This window comes from Thalassophryne amazonica, chromosome 12 (genome assembly GCF_902500255.1).
Source record: "Thalassophryne amazonica chromosome 12, fThaAma1.1, whole genome shotgun sequence".
Taxonomy (NCBI): Eukaryota; Metazoa; Chordata; class Actinopteri; order Batrachoidiformes; family Batrachoididae; genus Thalassophryne; species Thalassophryne amazonica.
Genome location: NC_047114.1, coordinates 10,511,982 through 10,536,592, shown reverse-complemented (window position 1 = coordinate 10,536,592; position 24,611 = coordinate 10,511,982). Strand labels below are relative to the sequence as shown.

General features: G+C 41.8%; 1 protein-coding gene across 1 annotated transcript in view; it reads right to left on the bottom strand.

The window, feature by feature from the left end:
* Positions 1–849: 849 nt before the first annotated feature.
* The window catches only part of lrrc6 (leucine rich repeat containing 6), a 78,228-nt gene continuing 54,466 nt past the window's right edge, over positions 850–24,611 (bottom strand). The window contains 7 exon segments of the mRNA XM_034183769.1: positions 850–1,087; positions 11,200–11,292; positions 14,125–14,145; positions 14,147–14,215; positions 14,218–14,221; positions 15,369–15,437; positions 17,868–17,927. Of these exon segments, the coding sequence (XP_034039660.1) occupies positions 1,070–1,087; positions 11,200–11,292; positions 14,125–14,145; positions 14,147–14,215; positions 14,218–14,221; positions 15,369–15,437; positions 17,868–17,927 (334 nt within the window). The 3' untranslated portion in view covers positions 850–1,069.

Sequence of the window (24,611 nt, the reverse complement as noted above, 5' to 3'; positions counted from 1 at the left end):
ATTTACAGGCCCAACTTCCAGATTTTAGGCATTACCTACATTTCTTGACCTTTTGACCTCTGTTGACCTCCGTTGACCTAAATATGGACATAATTTGCATATTGATGATTTCAAACATGAGAGTGGCCCAAGACCCTATAAAACCCCCTATACATACACCTTGCCTGCATCTGTATACAGTATTTTTGCTTTATAGCATATCTCATGGTGAGAGTTATTTGTTGTGGCATACTTTGTTCATAAGCAGTGAGACCTTTACTGTGTTGAAATCTCTGATAATTTTGAGTTTTCTAAAATTTGCCCCTTTTCTGTAAAACACTGAGTCATTATTTTAGAAAATAATTAAACATTGGTGGGTTAAAGATGGGCATAATGATGATTTCAAACATGAGAGTGGCCCAAGACAAACATTTTGATGGGTCATACATTTTCCTGTGACAACCCATTCAAACGTTATGTCAATTTAGATTTTCCCTACCCCAAAACTCACCGAAGGAAAATTTGGAGCCACGCTCACAAATAATACCCCAGGAGTGCCATTGAGACCCTATATTTTCGGTGGCAACATGGAAAATATGAAAATATAGATCTAATACTACAACCTACATTAACTTTCATCACTTTTGGGGGGGGGTGCAAGGTGAGCCCACCCAGCCCATGGACTATAATATCCACCCTGTGTGCAGCAGTGGTTAAAATAATCGTATCAAAAAAATTTTGCACAAAATATTTTCTCATCAAGATGAACAATTTTGCCAGGAAGCACCTTAAGAAAGTCACATTTTTGTTTTTGTCATACTGTCGAGGACCACCCTAGGCTAGTATATTTTAAAAATGTAGAGGAATTTTAAAACGTTTAATTACATTTAGTGAGGTTAACATGTACGTGTTTACTGTAAATTGTTATATCAGAGGCGGGACATCGGGTTGTCGATGAACCCTGTAGAGAAGTTAGTGGGTTCAGATGGCTTTGTGTAGCAGTTTTCCAGCGGCTCTTCTTTGGTTCCCTGATGCGGTACGATGTTGACCAGGTCCAAGACTGTGCTTATTGGGATGTACTTCCAGCCTCTCAGGAACACCACTTTTTCTGAAGAGATCAAACACCAGAGGACAAAACTAATCAGAAGAGTCCACTAACTGGGGCCTCATGTACAAAAACTTGTTATTCGGTACGCTGTTAAATGGATTAATCATGAAACTGGAAAAATGTTCGTGGGAGCTACTGAGCGTGAGTGTCTGAGGCCAATATGCGCACACACCAACCTGGTCTCATGGCAAGTCGTGATTCAGCAGCACGAAATATACATTAATCTATTGGTTCGTGATATTGTGATGAAAAGCGCCTCATTTTCGTCACGGCAGCACAAATTCATTGTCATTCATTCCGTGATGGCTGTACGAAATTAAAAGTGAAGTGGGGGGGGTCGGGGTGGTTAAGGTTAGGGTTGGGAGTAGGGTTAGGAATAGTGAGTTAAAAAAGGCCCGTCACGAAAATGTCACTCATTTCGTCACAAGAGCACAGAAAAAAAAACATGAGACTGGGCTGCACACACTGACATTAAAAAGGTGAGTGCGCCTCTGCTGACAGTGTGACATTCACAATTTACACACACGTTTATTGACAAATACTGAACACAGGAAGCCTGTTAAGAAGCTCTGCAGCTCACCATCAAGCAAAAATAAAAAAGGCGTGAATAATAATAATAACATATCTGAATGCGCACATGCACAAATGTATTCACTCTGGTTTTCGTTTGGAACAATTACACAAATAAACTATTTTAACACAAGCATTTTAACATGGCTCGCCGTGCCAGCTGCCTGATGCACATTTGCGCACCACATATGATTTGAACATTGATGGAATGAAAATGTTTCCTATTAACAGAATTCATCATGTGATGGCGCCTTCATAGCAATAGTGTGCAGTTAATAGCTACGATTACATTCAGGAAACCGGCTCTTGCTGCAAAATGCGCTGTAATGTTGGAATGTACCTGAATACATCTAGGTTTAGCTTATTAGCTATTGGGGGTCACAAATATAACTCATCTGAGCATCTGATTCTCCGCTCTGCTCAGGATATTATGCATTGCCAAGGCCAGAAGAATAAAAATCAGCCGTATTACTTTGTCACTGTATATAAGCCTCCTGGCCCATATTCTGAATTCTTCAATGAATTTGGTACGTTCATCTCAAACTTGTCAACTAGTGCAGATAACATTCTAATCATTGGTGACTTTAACGTTCATATAAATAAGCCTTCTGATGCCCTCTGCAAATCATTTATGGAAATTGTGGATGCATTAGGATTTCGGCAATGCATCCAGGACTTGATGCACATTAGTGGAAATAACCTGGATTTTGTTCTCGCATGTGGTATTGCTGTCACGAATATTGACATCATGCCTCTTACATCAGTGGTCTCTGATCACTCACTTATTAAGTTTACAGTTTCGCTGCCATGTTTAGTGGAACAACAACCTTATATCACTACGGCGATGCAACTCCTCAACTAAGACTAAACAACAACTAAGATTAAACTCACTGGTCAAAACTACACTCGACATGATTGCGCCACCTTTGTTAAAACCACACTCCCTCAAAACACAGTCACCTTGGTTCAATAATTACCTGTGTGACCTCAAGCATAAAGCTAGAGGTCTAGAACGGAAATGGCGTAGTTCAAAATTAGAAGTATTCCACCTCGCATGGTGTGATGCTACCTTAGACTATAAGCATGCACTACTGGCTACAAAGTGGACCTATTACTCTGATTTGATCAACAAAAACAAGCATAACTCAAAGTTCTTGTTCAACATGGTGGCAACGCTTATTCATGGACAACCACCCGATTTCGCTCTTCTTTTACAGCACAAGATTTCCTGGATTACTTTGAGAAGAAAATAGAAGACATTAGGTTAAACATATCCCAGCATGCCTTACCCCAGCCACTACACCCTACTATTGAGGTGGGCGCCATTACTGAGGTATAACCTATATTTACAGAATTTGAGAGTATCTCTCTAGGCATGCTGAGAAAACTCGTAACGTCAACAAAAAGCACAAGCTGTTTATTTGATCCTATACCAACAAAAGTGTTTAAGGACCTGTGGCCCACTCTTGGGCTGACTGTGCTGGAAATTATTAATCTTTCTTTAACTTCTGGATCTGTTCCTAAATGTTTCAAATCTACAGTGATTAAACCATTATTTAAGAAACCTAATCCTGACCCTAGTGTATTGAAAAACTATCGCCGATATCAAATCTATCGTTTTGCTCTAAAAAAGTGGTGTCATGACAGCTTGTGGATTATCTTACTGAGAATAATCTCTGAGCCACTGCAGTCTGCTTTTAGAAAATACCATTCCACAGAGACGGCTCTCACTAAAGTGGTGAATGATCTTCTGCTTGCAATGGACACCACTATGGTTCTTGTGCTGTTAGATCTCAATGCTGCATTTGATACTGTGGATCATCATATTCCTACTTGATAGGCTGGAAAATCATTTTGGGATTACTAGGAGTGCCCCTTGCATGGTTGACATCATACTTGACCAGTCGTTTTGTACAGTAGCACTACCTCTAACCTGAGTGACATGAAATTTGAGTTCCACAGGGAACCTCCTTTGAGTGGAATTGTTGAAGCTTGTAGGTGGAATTCTTTCCCATTCTTACTAGATGTACAACTTCAGTTGTTCAACAGTCCGGGGTCACCGGTGTCGTATTTGCACTTCATAATGCACTACACATTTTCAATGGGCGACAGGCTGGGACTGCAGGCAGGCCAGTTTAGTACCCGCACTCTTTTACTACGAAACCACGCTGTTGTAACACGTGCAAAATGTGGCTTGGCATTGTCTTGCTGAAATAAGCAAGGGACGTCTCTGAAAAAGACGTTGCTTGGATGGCAGCATGTGTTGCTCCAAAACCTAGATGTACCTTTTAGTATTGATGGTGCCATCACAGATGTGTGTTGTATGCCATAGGTATTAAAGGCACTGCGCTGCGGTGGTTTGAATCATATTTGTCTAATAGATTACAATTTGTTCATGTAAATGGGGAATCTTCTTCACAGACTAAAGTTAATTATGGAGGTCCACAAGGTTCTGTGCTAGGACCAATTTTATTCACTTTATACATGCTTCCCTTAGGCAGTATATTAGACGGTATTGCTTAAATTTTCATTGTTACGCAGATGATACCCAGCTTTATCTATCCATGAAGCCAGAGGACACACACCAATTAGCTAAACTGCAGGATTGTCTTACAGACATAAAGACATGGATGACCTCTAATTTCCTGCTTTTAAACTCAGATAAACTGAAGTTATTGTACTTGGCCCCACAAATCTTAGAAACATGGTGTCTAACCAGATCCTTACTCTGGATGGCATTACCCTGACCTCTAGTAATACTGTGAGAAATCTTGGAGTCATTTTTGATCAGGATATGTCATTCAAAGCGCATATTAAACAAATATGTAGGACTGCTTTTTTGCATTTACGCAATATCTCTAAATCAGAAAGGTCTTGTCTCAGAGTGATGCTGAAAAACTAATTCATGCATTTATTTCCTCTAGGCTGGACTATTGTAATTCATTATTATCAGGTTGTCCTAAAAGTTCCCTAAAAAGCCTTCAGTTAATTCAAAATGCTGCAGCTAGAGTACTGACGGGGACTAGAAGAGAGGCCAATATCACCCATATTGGCCTCTCTTCATTGGCTTCCTGTAATTCAGAATAGAATTTAAAATTCTTCTTCTTACTTATAAGGTTTTGAATAATCAGGTCCCATCTTATCTTAGGGACCTCGTAGGACCATATCACCCCAATAGAGCGCTTCGCTCTCAGACTGCAGGCTTACTTGTAGTTCCTAGGTTTGTAAGAGTAGAATGGGAGGCAGAGCCTTCAGCTTTCAGGCTCCTCTCCTGTGGAACCAGCTCCCAATTCAGATCAGGGAGACAGACACCTCTCTATCTACTTTTAAGATTAGGCTTAAAACTTCCTTTTTTGCTAAAGCTTATAGTTAGGGCTGAATCAGGTGACCCTGAACCATCCCTTAGTTATGCTGCTATAGACGTAGACGCTGGGGGGGTTCCCATGATGCACTATTTCTTTCTCTTTTTGCTCTGTATGCACCGCTCTGCATTTAATCATTAGTGATCGATCTCTGCTCCCCTCCACAGCAGGTCTTTTTCCTGGTTCTCTCCTCAGCCCCAACCAGAGTCCCAGCAGAAGACTGCCCCTCCCTGAGCCTGGTCTGCTGGAGGTTTCTTCCTGTTAAAAGGGAGTTTTCCTTCCCACTGTAGCCAGTGCTTGCTCACAGGGGGTCGTTTGACCGTTGGGGTTTTACATAATTATTGTATGGCCTTGCCTTACAATATAAAGCGCCTTGGGGCAACTGTTTGTTGTGATTTGGCGCTATATAAAAAAATTGATTGATTGATTGATTGTCCACGACATGGGGCACTAACACACCCCATACCATCACAGATGCTGGACTTTTGAACTTTGCACTGGTAACAATCTGGATGATCTTTTCCTCTTGACGTCCATGATTTCTAAAAACAATTTCAATGTGGACTCATCAGACCACAGCACACTTTTCCACTTTGTGTTGTCCATTGTCAAATGAGCTCAGGCCCAGAGAAGGCGGCAGCGTTTCTGGATTTTGTTGAAATATGGATTTCACTTTGCATGTCGAGTTTAACTTGCACTTGTATAGATGTAGCGGCGAACTGTGTTAACTAACAATGGTTTTCTGAGTGTTCCTGAGCCACACGGTAAGATCCTTTACACAATGATGTCAGTTTTTAATGCACTGCCCCCTGAGGATCGAAGGTCACGGGCATTCAGTGTTGGTTTTTGGCCTTCGCTTATGTGTAGAAAGTTCTCCAGATTCTCTGAATCTTCTGATTATATTATGGAGTGCAGATGATGGAATCCCTAAATTCCTTGCAATTAAACATTGAGAAACATTGTTTCTTAAACTGATGGACTATTTTTTCATGCAGTTGTTCACAAAGCAGTGATCCTCACCCCATCTTGCTTGTGAATGGCTGAGCCTTTTGCGGATGCTCCTTTTATACCCAATCATGACACTCACCTGTTTCCAGTTAACCTGTTCACCTGTGGAAATGTTCCAAACAGGTGTTCTTTGAGTATTCATCAACTTTCCCAGGATTTTGTTGCCCCATCCCAGGTTTTTTGAAATGTGTTGCAGGCATCCATTTCAAAATGAGCAAATATTTGGACAAAATAATAAGTTTATCAGTTTGAACATTAAATATCTTGTGTTTGTGGTGTATTCAATTGAATATAGGCTGAAGAGGATTTGCAAATCATTGTATTCTGTTTTAATTTACATTTTACACAATGTCTCAACTTCATTGGAATTGGGGTTGTACATCACACTGACACAGTGAGAAAAACTTGGGGTAAATTTTGATCCTACATTGTCCTTTGACCTCCACATTAGAAATATTACGAGGACTGCTTTCTTCCACCTGCAAAATATAGGCAAAGATTCATCCAATGGCTGATGCTGAGACCCTGATTCATGCGTTTATCTCTTCTAGATTGGACTATTGCAATGTTTTATTTTCTGGTTTACCCGCAGTCCAGCATTAGGGGTCTCCAATTGGTTCAAAATGCTGCAGCCAGACTTTTGACATGAAGCAGAAAGTTCGACCACATTACACCCATTTTGGCATCCCTTCACTAGCTTCCTGTCCCAGAGAGATCAGATTTTAAGGTTGTGCTACTAGTCTATAAATTGTTCAAGGACTGGCACCTCCCTACCAAGCTGACCTAATTAAACCTTACATACCGGCCCGGGCTTTGTGTTCTCAGGGTGCAGGACTACTTTGGTGTCCCTCGGTGAATAAGAATCTGCAGGTCATAGAGCTTTCTCTTATCCTGTCCCTGTTCTGTGGAATGATTTCCCTGCATCAATAAAAGAGTCAGATTCTGTGGAGAATTTCAAGTCCAGACTTAAGACGCACTTATTTCCCTTTCGTATGGCTAGCATACTGGCATAGTATAGTTTTCACCTTTTAACGTCTTTTAATTAGTTTCATTAGTAAACGGAGCATGCCGCAGCCTCAACTTTACCTAAATTCTTGGCTTTTAGTGACGCTTAGGGCTAGTGGCCGGCGATCACCTTAGTATTTCCTGTTTTTCTTGTTGTTTAATGCTGACAAATTATACTGTATTTCTTGTCTTTCTGGTGCCTGATTCAGTTTTTTTCTCTCTTTTAAGGTGCGGCTCCATCCAGAGATGGGTGTGGTATTTGTGCTGGAGACCCTCCTGTCCTGTACACCAACATATTTCCTATATATTCGTTTTGTGAATTGTTCTGTATTTATGTCGGTAGCATTGCCCAAGGCAAGGATCACCCCATTGAGTCTGGTCTGCTTGAGGTTTCTTCCTCAGAGGGAGTTTTTCCTTACCACTACTGCTCTGGGGGTTAGTAAGGTTAGACCTTACTTGTGTGAAGTGCCTTGAGGCAACTCTGTTGTGATGTGGCACTATATGAAAATAAATTTAAACTTATATTTGAATGATTGCGTTCCACACAGCTGGTGCAAGGTTGACTGGCGCACGGCTGACAAATCAGCCAGCTCACACTGGAATGCCCATGATGCCAGGAAACCCAACGTGATCATCACCTGTGTGAGCACAGACAACCCCTGGCTCCTCGCCGTATTTGCGCTCTGGGCCGACAGCAGTTCTGTGACCAACTCCAGTAACAGTGGCCTTGGAAATCAAAATTGGTTTCAGAGCCAATTATCCTCATTTGGAAGTAAGTCCTTGTGTTCCCTGAATACACGCTCATGTTGGATTGCACCTCTAACAACACAGCCACTGTTAGTGCCATTTTATGCATCACTTTGCGCGTGCTTTTATATCCATCCATATAATTGCAAACACGTGGGTGGTTAAATCTTCATCAGTGTGTCTCTGATGTGCACATCACTCTGATGACTTCTTGTCTTCACACTATTAACGGTTGTTGGAGCAGTAGTCTCATGGCTAATTTGGCTACTTTGCTAACTTCATACTACTACTAATAATAAGTATAACAATACTACTAATAATTTCATATCTCTTTATACAGATAATGACAGTAATAATAATAGCTTTATGTTATATGCCATGATACAAAACACAAAGTTTTACTTTTACACATACCGTTTAATACAACCCGTGCAACTCACCACCGCAGATAAAGGTCTAAAATGCACATCTTTCAACCATAAACATGTAATTCACTGATGCACATTGAGGGGAAACGGCCTCCCCATCTGGGGCAGGGCTGGAGTGCAGGGTGTAGAGAAGGGCAGAGTGTGTCTGTGTGTGATCAGCTTGCACGCTGAGGTAGAGGTCATTTTGGAGTCGCTCCTCGTCAACCCGGAGAAATTGGAAAACTTAACACAAAAAGGTTCCCTGTGTCAGCTGTACATGTCGGAGATGGCACAATAGCTGTAGAAATGTGCGTACACCAGCCATAATTTTTGCACCGCACATTTCCACGCTCAAGTCACTTTTGATACATCTGCACGTGGACGTGGAGAAGGGCGTATGCCATTTTGTGCATACGCACGCTTTGTACATGAGTCCCTTGAACTTTTCATTTTATCTTAACAAAAGACAGAAGACTTCCAGCTGCTTAAAGTAAACCTGGAGATAAACTAGAGGAGCAAACAGCATATTCTTCAAACAATGAACTGGTGAATAGTGCAGTCAAGCGCTTAGTGGAACGCAGCAGAACTTTCCCACCAAGGGAATGCTTCCTTACAAATTGAAATCACTAAAAGTCAAGCAGCAGTGTACTTAAGAACTTCCCATAATTCATGCGTTCATAATGTTAGCTTATCTCCACTGGGATCCGCTGTGGCGACCTCAAGCAAACCGAAAGCAAAGAAGCAAAATGTTAGTTTCTCTCTGCTACATCCATGTGAGCTTACTAACAACAAGGAAGATGCTAAATATCATGGTTTCCATGCAACCAGTAGGGGGAAGTTAATGTCCAAAATCTACACTTTGAAAGTCATCTCTCGTTAGCCATCACACTCCAGTTTCATGGAATCTTTTCCAGGTCATTCAAATGTTCACAAAGCTTCATAAAAACTGACTGTGTTAATGTACTGGAGCTTGTAACAACAACAGCAGAAGCAGCACAAAGACGTGACAACCGTCGTCATCGTGCATGCTCTCAGGTGTCTTCAAACAGTCACACTTCCTATTTATCTAATTTCATCAACGCTTGAACTTTACAGGCTTCACAGGATCTGAAATGTGAATCGTGTTCATCTCAAAGTCGAATAAATCTGTTGTCATAAGTCTTGATCACTGAGCTGAGACGTTTTCCACATTTGAGGAAGTAATTAAAAGTCAAAATGTACTGCTGTGATATGCAGACAGATGTGTGCAGAACGTGTTCTAATGTGCAGGTCCTGTGATAAACTTCATTTCCATCACTCATTATAGAAATATAAACAGTGCGGACTGTACAGTAAATCTATCTGGAGGAGGCAGTTCTCAAAACTGGGTGACTGTGTAAGAAGGAGACTAGTGAGGGAAGCCACCAAGACAGGCTTCTGTGCCTGTGATTAGAGAAACTGTGGAATGTGAAACATTAGGGGAGGTGATGGTACAGTGGTCAGCTTGAGACCAAGCTGGATGGGCTGCAGAAGAGTTTCAGATTTCAAAGTGTGGACCTTTGTTCACTGAAGTTGTTCTATCTCATGGATAATGAGGATGACAGAGGAAAAAACCACAGTCATTCACTTTTTATTGTCGGATCAATGTGATCATCGGAGTCCCGCAGGGGACAGATGACTAACTGTAGATGATATAATTAGCTTCAGAGTTTGAGGAGACCTGGAGGTCAGGGTGTTTTAAGGGGTGACCTGGCTCTGCAGTTAACTCGGACCCTTTAAAATGACTCAGTCTGTATGTGTTCTTTATTTAGAAAACTCCTGATATTACACACAATTCACATTTAGCTGCTTTGTGTCATCCCAGCCCAGTCATGGTCTTTAAATCTGTTTATAACATAACATAACATACATAACATAACAGGTAAGCCAGGGATAAAGGTCAGCCCTCATGTCCACAGGGTGGCAGTATCTCAGCTGTCGCTCTGCAGCAGCAGCAGCTTAGCATTTTTATCTGTGGTATAGCCGGCAACACAGATCGGAACCGGGCTCTTAACTGTGTTGATGGGAGCATCTGAAGGACGAGAAGCCACTCAGGCCATCATAAAACCTAAATGTTGATAATCTGATGCAGGAACGTCTCAGCACTGCAGTGTGAGGAGGTCATTCTGCTGGAACGTCAGCAGCTCCGAGTAAGAACTCCACTTTCTCCAAAAGAAACAAACGAAGTGTAAAACCTCTGACACATCTGGGCCCGCATGTACAAAGCGTGCTTATGCACAAAACTGTGGCACACGTCCGTTTCCATGCCAACGTTTCAGATGTATCAAAAGTGACATGACTGTGGAAATGTGTGGGTGTCACGCAAAAATCCTGCTTGAGTATGCACCTTCCTACAACTATTGTTCCAACTGTGGACATGTAAAGGTGATGCTGGGAACCATTAATAGTGTGAAAACAAGAAGTTATCAGAGTGATGTGCACATCAGAGACACAGTAATGGCACTTAACAAACCCACGTGTTTGCAGTTTATGGGTGGATATAAAAGCATGTGCAAAGTGATGAGGAAATGGCACTAATAATGGCTGCATTAGCGTTGTTAGAGGACCTTACAGTTTAAAGAATTACTGCACACTTTCTGTAAATCCTATAAACGTCATTTCATTTCTCAAATATCACTGTGTTTGTCTGCTAATATGACATATTTAACTGAAATTGCTGATTCAATCACCAATGATTATAAAGGGAAAATCATGGAAATCATCAGGGGTGCCCAAACTTTTACATACAACTTTAAAATCACCTGACTTGTCTAAATAAAATTTCATTGAGATCATATGGTGGTTGAATAATTTTCACTTTTAAAATTACATAAAGACCTGGGCTCGGTACTTATGATGCTGGAGGATTAATCATTTGCTGTGGCTCACTTGACTCATGAAAACATCTATTTACTTACTTGCTACCTGTTTATTATGTGGGATAATAATGTGTGTGTCAGAGCTCCAGATGAGTAGGCGGAGTGAAAATCTCTACCTTTTGTTGTCCTCCATCACAGCTGCTGCTCCTGTTTTCACTCGCTTTGGGGGGGTGTGGGATGAGCTTTTTCACTTTGATTTCACCTTCAACCTAAGACGATACATCAGAGAGAGAGAGAAATATAGGGTTTACTTGTGCTTTAATATGATATATCAGCCGCCATATGGCGGTGGGTCAGTGGGTCTGTTATAGACACCGTATTCATTAAACCACAAGGACAAAATGTCTTTACAGCCAACACAGCAGGACACAAAACTTTTTGCCTGAGACAGCAGAAAATTCACTGCACTGTTTCCTGAATCTCATCCTGCCGAGTGCATCCCAATCCTGGTCCTCATGTACAAAGACTTGTGCGGGTTTCCTCCTAAAACATGGCGTACGCCAAAACCAGAACCTGTCGTAAGCACAGAAAGATTCAGCTATATCACTGTGTGCTTACGCATAGATCCATGCAATGTTCTGTTTGTACATCCCAAACAACGTGGAACTGAGCGCGCATGCACACGCACCAAGCTCCTCCCATTCCATATACCTATTTAAATATGCAAATCCATGTAAATAGGACCGGAGCTGGGATTCCCCACGCCGTCACTTCAGTCAACATGAAACCTACCATCCATGGTTCTCAAGACCAGGCACCTAAGTGGCTTTACTCTACTCTATTCTACTCTTCTTTTTTTTTTTAGATATTGAGAAATACCTTAGTATACACTAGTAGATTGGAATGTATTATAGAAGACATACTTAGAATTTTCACGAACACAGAAAAGAAATGAACCGAGTGTGTGCTGGGAATGACGTGCAGACACACATGGATAGTTTATTTGGGACTCTGTCACTCGGAATACACATGATATCCTAAAAGAGTTAGTGGGAGCGTGTGTGTGAGGCCGAAACGCTGTGGGTTCAGGGCAGCGCGCACGCACGCACACACACACACACACACACACACACACACACTGACGTTAAAACAGTGAGGGACGCAGCCGCTGACAGTGTGTGACATTCACAACATTACACGCATTTATTGACAAATAGTGAACACAGAAACAAACGGGAAGAAGCTGTAGTTTCACCATCAAGAGACAAAATAAATAATAATAATAAACAACATATTTGAATGCACACATGGCCAAATGTGCCCACACTGGTTTTCATTCAGAACAATTACACAAATACACTTTACTCACGCAGCCATCCATCGCGCACCGTGCCAGCCTGAAGTGGAGAGAGGAGGGTTTTCTTTCACCAAAACATTAAATCGAGGCTTATATCTCAGATGTACCTTCTGGCAAATTGTAGCTGAACTTTCAGGTCTTCTTTTTAATAAAATCCTCCTCTGCTCCACATTCAATTGTTGATGTCCAGCTCTTGTGATAACCAGAGAAAGTGCACACGACGGTTCCAGCTCCACACAGCCATCCGTTTAGAAATAATCCGGTGGTTCGTGCCTGTCGTCGCGGCTCGGAGCGCGGCGCGCCGAGCGCCATTGTGGGCCGTCCTTAAAGGTGTAGTAATAGTCCTTATTCTCTGTGAAGCCCGTAAAATTTTCACCGAAAGCCAATAAATTTTTCGAATGGTTTCCAGGTGCCAGTCTCTAACAGCTTCTGAAAAAATTCTGATGGAAAAAAACCCCAAATCATTCCGCCCATTTCCAGGCAATGAAAATCCGACGACGGGCGGGACCACTCCTTCCACAAGGCGTGCTCACAGGCGAATGACGTCACCGACAGGCGTGGAAAAAACTCACGCATGCACACGAGGGTTCAAGCTTGTCTGACGTGAAAACATATGAATCAAATCCATATAGTTTAAAAAAAAAATAAAAGATACGATACATTATGGACAGACCTCGTATTCAGTGACTTGGAAATGTTCATGTATTCATCCCATGACTTGTCTGAAGAAAATTGGCAATTAACTGATCATTTACAGGTATTATACCAAAGGGGCTGATTACTTATGCAACCCATCATCTTGGCTTTTATATTTTAATGAATTTTATCAAGTTGTAGGAATTTACTTTCAGTTTGACTCTAAGGAAGATAATTTTAGAAATTTTTATATTGAGAAGTCTGATTTATTTTTGTATTTGAAATGCCATAAACAAATTAAAATGCGTGAAATACAAGGGGCTGAATACTTTTGCAAGCCACTGTAATTGCAAACACATGAGTGTGTTATTTGTTCATCAGTGTGTCTCTGATGTGCACATCACTCTGACAACTTCTTGTTTTCACGCTTTTGATATATCTGAACAGGAAGCGTGGAGACAGGCGTACGCCATATTTTTGTGCGTACACCCGCTTTGTACATGAGGCACCTGGATTCCCACTTAGCTGGACACACTTTGAACATGAGGATTATGGTCTGTGCCCAAGGGATCTTTGTGATATAAGGCTGTCAAGTAATCGCACTGACGATCCTCTGGTCTTGAGCAGACCGCTTTAAACCACTTAACAAACACTACCCAAAACCACTGGATGAACAATGAAACATCTCTCAGCACAAACAGAGGCGCATTTTTTTGAGCCCACCATGAAGTTTCTTTGCTTTTTAATTCAGTAATGTGTTGTCTTGGTAGCTTTTTTTTAACATTATAGTGAAGGCTAAGTGAGGTTTTGGTAAAGACAGAAGTGTGCTGTGGGGACTGCAGAGGCAGAGATGATGTGACAACGTCCTTGATTGCTCTTTTTCACAGTTCCTTCTTCCCAACAGATTTGCAGAAACAGACTGACAAGAAAAGAAGTGCAAGCGGCACACTGAGTCATGCTGCGGCTGTGTTTGTTAAACTGGATTGTATTTAGAAAACCTCCTAGTTAACCTTTTGTAATGTGAAAAAATAATAATCATAGGAGTAATTCTTTTGTCATTTCCCGCAGTGTGGTCAGGATGCAGGTATGCGATGTGTTTGTGTTGTACTTTGGGCATGGTGAGGACCAGTGTGTCCGGTGGTTTGGGATCTCCTGGCTGTCGAGCTGTCAGGTTTCACTTCCATAGGCAGAACTAGCTGGAATATCTGCAGAGTCAATTATTCATGACTTTAATTAGTAAGATGAATGCCCTAATGTGGCACCAACACTGTCCTAGTGTGTCAAATGACTGACTTTAATCATTAGTGGCTCTTTTTATAGCTACACTTTCCACAAAGATTGACAAGAATAGCACAGAGTGAGAACCAGCAGCAATCAATCACTGCTACAAAGTCTAACAACTGGGGTTATTCACTCACAAAGACAAACAGGCATAAATAAGTTTTTGTTAATACATTTTTTACACCTAATTCCATTTCATAGTGAAGGGGGATCTGGGGAAAACACACAAACTGCCGCTGGGGATGACAGCAACCATCATATAAGGCCCATGTCAGTGGATGTGACCTCACAGACGATGCCTGCAGTCCAGCTGTTACACCTCCCTGTATGGCATCATATAAAGGCCTCTGTGGGGCCAGGGTTGATGCATCACTGCACCTGTCCAAGCTACCATGAACCAAACAGAAATACAGAAACCACTTCATTCTGAGCCATGATGGTCAGCTCTTTAATAAACACCAGTCAGTGCAGAAAAGATCATAAATCGTCATATCACAACTTGTTAAACCAAGATTTGTCTTGACATCTTGTTTCTCTTCAGAAAATGGGGAGTCAACATTAGTAGAACACATGAAGTCAATAAGCTCAATCCACTAAAAGTTGGCTAAAAGTTAGCCAACTTAAATTAGCTGGTTTGGTGAACTACTGTAGTGACTGTGCTAAGCTAGCTAGCTTCCTAACTTGCTTCATAGCCAAAATTAAATTAATAATTACACAGGTCAGTAAGTATCAAAATGGATTGTAACCTACGTCAAATCCATATATTAAAGTTTAATTCAAAAAGAAATGTCAACAAGAATTTGACATTTCAAATATTTTGTCAAAATGCCACAATATTGTTTAAATGTTTTCTCTAAAGAGTTTATCTGAGTTGACAAAAGTAAGTTCTTTTGGTTTCCCCGTTTTGCTCAGGGTTGCCACAGCAGATCCGATATAAACATTGAGTAAAATTTCAGCTCCGAAATGAAGGTGTGATCTGTTTGACCTTCATAACACTACAACTCTCTAATGAATGGATCTACATTACAGTGTGCAAGTATGAGGAATAAATTTAACAAGCCACCGGCATACCTTCCCTTGACGCTCACTCTGGCATATGTTGGCTGAACATCCACGTCCAACAGCGACGTGTCCATGTGTCTGTGAGGGAAAGTCCATTTTACAGAAACAGGTGAGATCTGCACTGTGTTCATAAATCTGTTTGAGTCTCATTCAACCGGTATTTACAATTGTATGCAAAAGTTTGGGCACCCTGATAATTTTCATAAGTTTCCTTTATAAATCATTGGTTGTCCGGATCAGAAATTTCAGTTAAATATATCATATAGCAGACGAACACACTGATATTTGAGAAGTGAAATGAAGTTTCTAGTATTTACAGAAAGTGTGCAATAATTATTTAAACAAAATCAGACAGGTGCATAATTTGGGCACCCTTGTCATTTTATTGATTTGAATACATTTAGCACGATTACTGGAACACAAATTGGTTTGGTAAGCTCATTGACCCTTGACCTCCTTATACAGGTGAATCCAATCATGAGAAAGGGTATTTAAGGTGGCCATCTGCAAATGTTTCCCCTCTTTGCATCTCTTCTAATGAGTGGCAACATGGGAGACTCTAAATAACTCAAATGACCTGAAAAACAAAGATTGTTCAACATCATGGTTTAGGGGAAGGATACAAAAAAGCTATTGCAGAGATTTCAGCTGTCAGTTTGTACTGTGAGGAACATAGTGGAGAAATGGAAGATGACAGACACAGTACTAGTTAAGGCCCGAAGTGGCAGGCAAACAAAAATCTCAGATAAGCTGAAGCGGAGGATGGTGAGAACAGTCATAGTCAACCCACTGACCTGCTCCAAAGACCTACAACATGATCTTGCTGCAGATAGTGTCTCTGTGCATCATTCAACTATATAGCGCACTTTGCACAAAGAGATGCTGTATGATGCTCGAATGCAGAGGAAGCCTTTTCTGCATACACGCCGCAAACAGAGTCACTTGAGGTAGGCTAAAGCACAGTTGGACAAGCCAGCTTCATTTTGTAATAAGGTGCTGTGGACTGATGAAACTAAAATTGAGTTATTTGGACATTACAATGGGAGGTATGCATGGCTGAAAAAGAACACAGCATTCCAAGAAAAATGCTTCCTACCAACAGTAAATTTGGAGGTGGTTCCATCATGCTGTGTGGCCAGTGCAGGTACGGGAAATCTTGTTAAAGTTGAGGGTTCCATCGATACAGTCAATATCAGCAGATTCTTGAGAACAATGTCAGTGACAAAGTTGAAGTTGCACCGGTGTGGCAGACCGAACGGTCCACTCCTAAAAATCACTCCGCCTTGCCCCTCCACTGCGCATGCATCATTTTCAGCGCACTGCCACTCGTCTGAGACAGAGTCTCTTCACCCAAAGCAAGGCGGAGCACAGGACACCCAGACTGCCATGTGCCCAGCTGCGAGTGAGCCCCTCTTTATCCCTCAGTGGTTGGGTGGGTTGTGTGAGGGAAAGCTAGAAGCCTGGAGGGTGCTCCTCCCTGGACATTCATCCAGGAGCACCTTAGGGGAAAATTCACAGTTTGTGTTTGATGACAGTGTGTTATTAACGTTAACCTCAGCCCGCTTCTTCACTGAGGGACTGGAAGTACAGAAGTATATATATTAAACAATTTAGAGACCCGATCTTTTCTCATAATTATAAGATCCCGATCTCGTAATTATGAGACATTTCTCGTAATTATAAGATCTTTTCTCGTAATTACGAGATCAGTGGTCTAATTCTTTTATCCAGTGAATGCAATCCGCTTTTGTAGTTTTCCATGTAATAAACACTGTATATAACAGATTTTGTATAACAGATTTTTTGCTCACATCGGATAAAATGTCCCGTCTGATCGCCATGTATGTCTATTAAAGCCCCCAGCATGTGGGACTGGAGTCATTTCCGTGATTAAAAAAATGGGCGTTTATTTTTTCACACAGTGCTCAGATTCGGACCTGCAGCCTGACCGTGCAGCCTGACGTGCACCTTTCACTCCTTTGTCTCCTCTCATATTTTAATAGTTTTTGGAGTGCGCATACGATTACATTTCAGGATTGCATACATTTGGCAGAAAAGTTTGCAAATTTACAGCACAGAGTCAGAAAAAGAGGAAATTGTACACCTTACCTTTGAATTGGAGGTGATGATTGTAGAAAGAAAAGCTTCTTGAGGGTCAAATTAGGCCAGAATAAAACATAATCCAGCGACAGAGAACTTTAAAACTGTCACACACGTCATTGTATGAGACGGAGTTACAGAGCTACAGAAGCATAAATCAGGCTTTAAATTAATTAAAATTAAATTAATTAAATCATCATAAATTGTAAATTTATGTAAATTTGATAGCTTAACTATTTTATACTTATTTTGATCGTACCTACACCTGGATGTGTTGCTGTATGTGGTTAACTGACAAAAAATGTTGAAAACATAAAAGGTTCATTCAGTAGTTCAGCACATTTGGCCCAAAATGGCACCATGTTCTGAGTTGATGCTACTCTCTGAATAAAGGGACCCTAGTCTTACCTGTACACTGCCAGGTCTAAGATGTGGTTTTCCTCATCCTCAGTTAGAGAGAATTCCAACCTGTAAATGTGCCAATAGCCACAAAAACACAACTAATTAACACTTAAAGACACACATAAGAACCTAAAATTTACATTGCGTATTTTTAATGAGACATTCAAGAGAGATTTAAAGCTTTTATTGCCATATGCACAGTAAAGAAACATGTTTCCCTGTGCAATCAATCAATCAATCAATTTTTTTATATAGCGCCAAATCACAACAAACAGTTGCCCCAAGGCGCTTTATATTGTAAGGCAAGGCCATACAATAATTATGTAAAACCCCAACGGTCAAAACGACCCCCTGTGAGCAAGCACTTGGCTACAGTGGGAAGGAAAAACTCCCTTTTAACAGGAAGAAACCTCCAGCAGAACCAGGCTCAGGGAGGGGCTTCTGCTGGGACTGGTTGGGGCTGAGGGAGAGAACCAGGAAAAAGACATGCTGTGGAGGGGAGCAGAGATCGATCACTAATGATTAAATGCAGAGTGGTGCATACAGAGCAAAAAGAGAAAGAAACAGTGCATCATGGGAACCCCCCAGCAGTCTACGTCTATAGCAGCATAACTAAGGGATGGTTCAGGGTCACCTGATCCAGCCCTAACTATAAGCTTTAGCAAAAAGGAAAGTTTTAAGCCTAATCTTAAAAGTAGAGAGGGTTGTCTGTCTCCCTGATCTGAATTGGGAGCTGGTTCCACAGGAGAGGAGCCTGAAAGCTGAAGGCTCTGCCTCCCATTCTACTCTTACAAACCCTAGGAACTACAAGTAAGCCTGCAGTCTGAGAGCGAAGCGCTCTATTGGGATGATATGGTACTACGAGGTCCCTAAGATAAGATGGGACCTGATTATTCAAAACCTTATAAGTAAGAAGAAGAATTTTAAATTCTATTCTAGAATTAACAGGAAGCCAATGAAGAGAGGCCAATATGGGTGAGATATGCTCTCTCCTTCTAGTCCCCGTCAGTACTCTAGCTGCAGCATTTTGAATTAACTGAAGGCTTTTTAGGGAACTTTTAGGACAACCTGATAATAATGAATTACAATAGTCCAGCCTAGAGGAAATAAATGCATGAATTAGTTTTTCAGCATCACTCTGAGACAAGACCTTTCTGATTTTAGAGATATTGCGTAAATGCAAAAAAGCAGTCCTACATATTTGTTTAATATGCGCTTTGAATGACATATCCTGATCAAAAATGACTCCAAGATTTCTCACAGTATTACTAGAGGTCAGGGTAATGCCATCCACAGTAAGGATCTGGTTAGACACCATGTTTCTAAGATTTGTGGGGCCAAGTACAATAACTTCAGTTTTATCTGAGTTTAAAAGCAGGAAATTAGAGGTCATCCATGTCTTTATGTCTGTAAGACCATCCTGCAGTTTAGCTAATTGGTGTGTGTCCTCTGGCTTCATGGATAGATAAAGCTGGGTATCATCTGCGTAACAATGAAAATTTAAGCAATACCGTCTAATAATACTGCCTAAGGGAAGCATGTATAAAGTGAATAAAATTTTTCCTAGCACAGAACCTTGTGGAACTCCATAATTAACTTTAGTCTGTGAAGAAGATTCCCCATTTACATGAACAAATTGTAATCTATTAGATAAATATGATTCAAACCACCGCAGCGCAGTGCCTTTAATACCTATGGCATGCTCTAATCTCTGTAATAAAATTTTATGGTCAACAGTATCAAAAGCAGCACTGAGGTCTAACAGAACAAGCACAGAGATGAGTCCACTGTCCGAGGCCATAAGAAGATAATTTGTAACCTTCACTAATGCTGTTTCTGTACTATGATGAATTTTAAAACCTGACTGAAACTCTTCAAATAGACCATTCCTCTGCAGATGATCAGTTAGCTGTTTTACAACTACCCTTTCAAGAATTTTGAGAGAAAAGGAAGGTTGGAGATTGACCTATAATTAGCTAAGATAGCTGGGTCAAGTGATGGCTTTTTAAGTAATGGTTTAATTACTGCCACCTTAAAAGCCTGTGGTACATAGCCAACTAACAAAGATAGATTGATCATATTTAAGATTGAAGCATTAAATAATGGTAGGGCTTCCTTGAGCAGCCTGGTAGGAATGGGGTCTAATAAACATGTTGATGGTTTGGATGAAGTAACTAATGAAAATAACTCAGACAGAACAATCGGAGAGAAAGAGTCTAACCAAATACCGGCATCACTGAAAGCAGCCAAAGATAAGGATACGTCTTTGGGATGGTTATGAGTAATTTTTTCTCTAATAGTTAAAATTTTGTTAGCAAAGAAAGTCATGAAGTCATTACTAGTTAAAGTTAATGGAATACTCAGCTCAATAGAGCTCTGACTCTTTGTCAGCCTGGCTACAGTGCTGAAAAGAAACCTGGGGTTGTTCTTATTTTCTTCAATTAGTGATGAGTAGAAAGATGTCCTAGCTTTACGGAGGGCTTTTTTATAGAGCAACAGACTCTTTTTCCAGGCTAAGTGAAGATCTTCTAAGTTAGTGAGACGCCATTTCCTCTCCAACTTACGGGTTATCTGCTTTAAGCTACGAGTTTGTGAGTTATACCATGGAGTCAGGCACTTCTGATTTAAAGCTCTCTTTTTCAGAGGAGCTACAGCATCCAAAGTTGTCTTCAATGAGGATGTAAAACTATTGACGAGATACTCTATCTCACTTACAGAGTTTAGGTAGCTACTCTGCACTGTGTTGGTATATGGCATTAGAGAACATAAAGAAGGAATCATATCCTTAAACCTAGTTACAGCGCTTTCTGAAAGACTTCTAGTGTAATGAAACTTATTCCCCACTGCTGGGTAGTTCATCAGAGTAAATGTAAATGTTATTAAGAATTGATCAGACAGAAGGGAGTTTTCAGGGAATACTGTTAAGTCTTCTATTTCCATACCATAAGTCAGAACAAGATCTAAGATATGATTAAGTGGTGGGTGGACTCATTTACTTTTTGAGCAAAGCCAATAGAGTCTAATAATAGATTAAATGCAGTGTTGAGGCTGTCATTCTCAGCATCTGTGTGGATGTTAAAATCGCCCACTATAATTATCTTATCGGAGCTAAGCACTAAGTCAGACAAAAGGTCTGAAAATTCACAGAGAAACTCACAGTAACGACCAGGTGGACGATAGATAATAACAAATAAAACTGGTTTTTGGGACTTCCAATTTGGATGGACAAGACTAAGAGTCAAGCTTTCAAATGAATTAAAGCTCTGTCTGGGGTTTTGATTAATTAATAAGCTGGAATGGAAGATTGTTGCTAATCCTCCGCCCCGGCCCGTGCTACGAGCATTCTGACAGTTAGTGTGACTCGGGGGTGTTGACTCATTTAAACTAACATATTCATCCTGCTGTAACCAGGTTTCTGTAAGGCAGAATAAATCAATATGTTGATCAATTATTATATCATTTACCAACAGGGACTTAGAAGAGAGAGACCTAATGTTTAATAGACCACATTTAACTGTTTTAGTCTGTGGTGCAGTTGAAGGTGCTATATTATTTTTTCTTTTTGAATTTTTATGCTTAAATAGATTTTGCTGGTTATTGGTAGTCTGGGAGCAGGCACCGTCTCTACAGGGATGGGGTAATGAGGGGATGGCAGGGGGAGAGAAGCTGCAGAGAGGTGTGTAAGACTACAACTCTGCTTCCTGGTCCCAACCCTGGATAGTCACGGTTTGGAGGATTTAAGAAAATTGGCCAGATTTCTAGAAATGAGAGCTGCTCCATCCAAAGTGGGATGGATGCCGTCTCTCCTAACAAGACCAGGTTTTCCCCAGAAGCTTTGCCAATTATCTATGAAGCCCACCTCATTTTTTGGACACCACTCAGACAGCCAGCAATTCAAGGAGAACCCAGAGGGGCCCAGAGAAAACTACAGAGTCCGACATTGTTTTTGCAAAGTTACACACCGATTTAATGTTAATTTTAGTGACCTCCGATTGGCGTAACCGGGTGTCATTACTGCCGACGTGAATTACAATCTTACCAAATTTACGCTTAGCCTTAGCCAGCAGTTTCAAATTTCCTTCAATGTCGCCTGCTCTGGCCCCCGGAAGACAATTGACTATGGTTGCTGGTGTCGCTAACTTCACATTTCTCAAAACAGAGTCGCCAATAACCAGAGTTTGATCCTCGGCGGGTGTGTCCCCGAGTGGGGAAAAGCAGTTAGAGATGTGAACGGGTTGGCGGTGTACACGGGGCTTCTGTTTAGAACTACGCTTCCTCCTCACAGTCACCCAGTCGGCCTGCTTTCCTGGCTGCTCGGGATCTGCCAGGGGGTAACTAACGGCGGCTAAGCTACCTTGGTCCGCACCGACTACAGGGGCCTGGCTAGCTGTAGAATTGAAATAGCAATGAAATTCTTACTTTGCTATCCACACTGGATGCCCAAATATATATAAATAACTAACTATAAAATATCTAAATATAAGTGGTGGGAAAAATGAAATAACATAAAATAAGCATGCTGGTAAGAACAACAGAATATAACAAGCAATGTAATAAAAATGTAACAATGTAATAAAAATAAATATACACTATAAGAAGGGAAATATAAAATATGCTTGTGTAATGGCCTACATGATATGTACATGATAGTGAATGTTGCACACTGATGCACTGTTTTGTGCAACATTCAGCAGTAAATGGTTTCGTGCAATTAGTGCAACTGAGCCAATGGATTCAAGTTAACAGGTATTGTAGTGCAATAGAATAAAGTTTCTGTAATTATAGTAAGGTGTCCAATAGAAGATAAAGTGACCAGTGGTGAGGGGCTCTGTCCTTGGGGGGGTGTTCAGCTGTTTAACAGTCTAATGGCTGTGGGAAAAAAGGAGTTCTTGAACCTGGTGGTTCTGCATCTCACAGTCCTGAACCTGCAGCCTGAGGGGAGGAGTGTGAATAGTCCATGTTGGGGGTGAGTGGGGTCTTTGATGATGGAGACAGCTCTGGACTCTGCGGTGGTAGATGCTCTGCAGAGAGGGTCGGGGGGTCCTGGTGATCTTAGACGCAGTCCTTATCACTCTCTGCAGGCGTTTGCGGTCCCACACAGTAGAGCTGCCATACCACACAGTGATGCAGGTGGTCAGGACTGACTCAATGATGCAGCTGTAGAAGTTGCTGAGGATCTTGGGTGCCATCCAAAATTTCCTCAGCCTCCTCAGGAAATACAGCCGCTGCTGAGCCTTCTTCACCACCTGTGTGGTGTTGAATTTCCAGGTGAGGTCATCACTGATGTGGACCCCCAGGTACTTGAAGTTCCTCACCCTCTCCACCTCAAGACCTCGGATGAACAGTGGCTGGTGAGGCCTCTCCTTCCTCATGTCCACTATCATCTCCTTGGTCTTGTCTGTGTTGAAGGTGAGGTTGTTGTCTCCACACCACATCACCAGACTGTCCACCTCCGTCCTGTAGGCCGCCTCGTCTCCACCAGTGATGTGTCCTATCACGGCGGTGTCCTCGGCAAACTTGATGATGGTGTTGTTGGGGTGGGAAGCGACACAGTCGTGGGTGAACAGGGTGTAGAGGATGGGGCTCAGGACACAGCCCTGTGGGGTCCCCATGTTGATAGTGATGGTGGCTGACGTCGTTCTCCCGATCCTGACAGACTGTGGCCCAGGTACATAAAGCCTTGAGGAGTGTCTGTCCCCCGAAGGCTGCCGGGCCAGACAATGTACCAGGATGCGTCCTATGTGCTAACGAGCTGGCTGATGTTCTCACCTCCATCTTCAACCTTTCCCTCAGGCAATGTATCATCCCGAGATGCTACAAGACCACCACCATCGTCCCCCTCCCCAAGAAGAACCCCCCATCCTGTCTGAATGACTTCCGGCCAGTAGCACTCACTTCAATCATTATGAAGTGCTTCAAGAGAGTGATACTGTCTCATATTCATAACAGCATCCCGGACACCACCGACCCACTGCAGTATGCCTACAGGCACAACTGGTCTATGTCAGACGCCATCGCAGCTGCCGTTCACATCTCCCTCTCTCATCTGGAAAATAAAGTCTCCTACATTAGGATGCTCTTTATCAACTACAGCTCCGCCTTCAACACGGTCATCCCCCACAAACTCACCCACAAACTGTTAGCCCTCGGACTTCACCCCTCCTTCTGTGACTGGCTTCTCAACTTCCTGAGTGCTAATTGAACACAGAATGAGCTCTAATTTAAGGTATGAAAGGACTGATTTACAGCCTCACAATTATAAAGGCCCTGTCACACCTTGATGATTTAGCCTGCGTATGCTGACCATATTAAAAACGCTGGCGCACACTGCCACATGTCTAAAAAGTTAATGCAGCTGTCACACCTTGACAATTATCCAGGGTATGCCGACAGCCCCATTTCCACCGAGTGGTTCGGGTCAGTACTGCACGGTGTAATGCGGGTCAAAAACAGAGTAATTTAACATTATTTTATTTTTTATCTTGGTAGACCATTTTCATTGTGTACAGAATGCTGATGAGTGGACTGGCTGTGGTAAACACTGCCGTGCTGGATGCTTTCTGATCAGGTCCACTGATCAGACCTGATCAGGTCATCACAGACCTGAATAATGAAACGCTGTGATGATTTAAACTTTTGAAGCGCCAGTCGACCGCGATCAGGTGTGATCAGACCTGAATGCGATCTGTCAGTGTGACACCGACAGATCACCACACCCACAGTGACGGCGCTTTAAAAGTTTAAAGAGTC